Consider the following 2261-nt stretch of genomic DNA (forward strand, 5'->3'; position numbering starts at 1 on the left):
ATGACTTGCCTTTCTCTTTTTTAGGAAATGAACCTCAATTGCTCCTTGTGGCAGGACAACAGCATGTGTGTCAAACTCTTTGCATTTACCAAATTCTGTGATGTCACTGAAGAGTGTTTCCTTTTATTTACCCTCATCCTACTCATGTTCTTAGCATCACTCACAGGCAATGCTCTCATCACCCTTGCCATCTGGACCAACCCAGTTCTCCACACCCCCATGTACTTCTTCCTGGCCAACTTGTCTCTCTTGGAGATTGGCTACACTTGCTCTGTCATACCCAAAATCCTGCTGAGCCTTGTGAGTGAGGCCCGAGGAATCTCTCGAGAGGGTTGTGCTACACAGATGTTTTTCTTTTCATTTCTTGGTATCAGTGAGTGCTGCCTTTTGGCAGCCATGGCTTATGACCGCTATATGGCCATATGCTCCCCACTTCACTATGCAACACGAATGAGTCGTGGAGTGTGTGCCCAGTTGGCAATGGTTTCTTGGGGAGTGGGATGTATGGTAAGCTTGGGCCAGACCAACTATATTTTCTCCTTGGACTTCTGTGGCCCTTGTGAAATAAACCACTTCTTCTGTGACCTCACCCCTATCCTGGCACTTGCCTGTGGGGATACATTCCATAATGAGGTTGCAGTCTTTGTCGTGGCCACCCTTTGCATTTCCAGTCCATTTTTTTTTTTTTTTTTTTTTTAAAGATTTTATTTATTTATTTTTTCCCCCCAAAGCCCCAGTAGATAGTTGTGTGTCACAGCTGCACATCCTTCTAGTTGCTGTATGTGGGACGCGGCCTCAGCATGGCCGGAGAAGCAGCGCGTCGGTGCGAGCCCGGGATCCGAACCCGGGTCGCCAGCAGTGGAGCGCGCTCACTTAACCACCAAGCCACGGGGCCGGCCCTCCAGTCCATTTTTACTGATCGTTGCTTCCTATGGCAGAATTCTGGCAGCTGTGCTGATCATGCCCTCACCTGAAGGCCGCCGGAAAGCCCTTTCCACCTGTTCTTCTCACCTACTTGTAGTAACACTTTTCTATGGCTCAGGATCTGTCACCTACTTGAGGCCCAAAGCTAGCCATTCACCAGGAATAGATAAACTTCTAGCCCTCTTCTATACAGTGGTGACATCCGTGCTCAACCCCATCGTCTATAGTTTACGGAACAAGGAAGTCAAGGCAGGTCTCCAAAGAATCTTGGGGAGAAAAAAGTTTTGACTCATGGGTAGATACGAGAGGACTGTGCAAATATGCTCTTTGGAAAACTCGCATGCGCAGCCCACGAGTAACGAAAGAAAGAAACAAAAAACTGCACTGCACTCTTCAGGCTGTCTTGTAAGGACCTTCTTTAATAACAATGATTGTAAATTATGGGGACATCTCTGTACTCAGAGCTAAAGTTCTGATTGCCAAATTCTGGAATGGCTTTGGCTACGAAAGAATTTTATAGGTGATTCCAACACTATACACGTTTTCCAAAATATTTTAGTCTAGGCTTAGAGTATAAATTGCTAGGTTATACCTCGGAAGCCTGGCAAATTCTGACTCTATACTGTTAGGAATTGTCTAGCCCCCGAGGTGCCCATTTCACTCCTGTCCTGGTCACTGAGGGGAGTATTCCCATATGTCTGTCCTACATGAGTATTAATTCCTACTAACTCTATGAAACACACTATTTCCTTTCACAAAAAAATGTTTTAAAATTCTTCAACCTTAAATTATCTGTACATGCTATATGATTGAACTCTTTTTGCGAGTACGTGCACTATAAAAATAGGTGAACATGCAAAAAAAGCAAACTCATGTTTCAGAGGTGTCTGTTGCAGAATATTAAAAGAAAATTATGGGAAATTTTTAATACGAGTGCCATGGTGAAAATATTTCTAGGAAGGAAGAGAAACCATCTTCTAATTCAAGGATGGAAGAAGAAATCTGAATGAAAAATAATTAATATAAATAATTTTTAAAATGTTTATGTAATTTACAAAATTGACATATGTGCTAATGAATCCTAACTCAATATATTTTGAAATCATCCAAAAACTTGCTCTTAAGAGAAATGAACATGGCTACAACACAATCCAGTAGCACTTATAGAGGCATTGACTTGGATTTGAACATCTAGTTCTCAGGAAGGCGGTGTGTTAGCACTTGATCTGTGAGGGATTAATAACTAGTCATTTAATAGTTGTAATATGACAAAGAGTGAAGAACTGTGACTGGTGCTATGACTTAAAGTTACCCTTCAAATAAAGAGATTTAGCCCT

The 2261-nt window shown here is 42.3% G+C and overlaps 1 protein-coding gene across 1 annotated transcript; it reads left to right on the forward strand.

Annotated features, from left to right (window-relative positions):
• LOC101404776 (olfactory receptor 10C1-like) lies at positions 1 to 1212 on the forward strand. Its single transcript, XM_087437854.1, has 2 exons — positions 1 to 665; positions 900 to 1212. The coding sequence occupies exons 1-2, from the start codon at positions 28 to 30 to the stop codon at positions 1210 to 1212; spliced, it is 951 nt and encodes a 316-aa protein (XP_087293980.1). The 5' UTR covers positions 1 to 27.
• The last annotated feature ends 1049 nt before the right edge of the window (positions 1213 to 2261 follow it).

This window comes from Ceratotherium simum, chromosome 13 (genome assembly GCF_057802395.1).
Source record: "Ceratotherium simum simum isolate JZ-2026a chromosome 13, ASM5780239v1, whole genome shotgun sequence".
Taxonomy (NCBI): Eukaryota; Metazoa; Chordata; class Mammalia; order Perissodactyla; family Rhinocerotidae; genus Ceratotherium; species Ceratotherium simum.

Coding starts and splice junctions, on each gene's coding strand:
- LOC101404776 (XM_087437854.1), top strand. CDS start 28: ATGAACCTCAATTGCTCCTTGTGGCAGGACAACAGCATGTGTGTCAAA. Junction 666..899: donor GTCGTGGCCACCCTTTGCAT/TTCCAGTCCATT, acceptor ACGGGGCCGGCC/CTCCAGTCCATTTTTACTGA.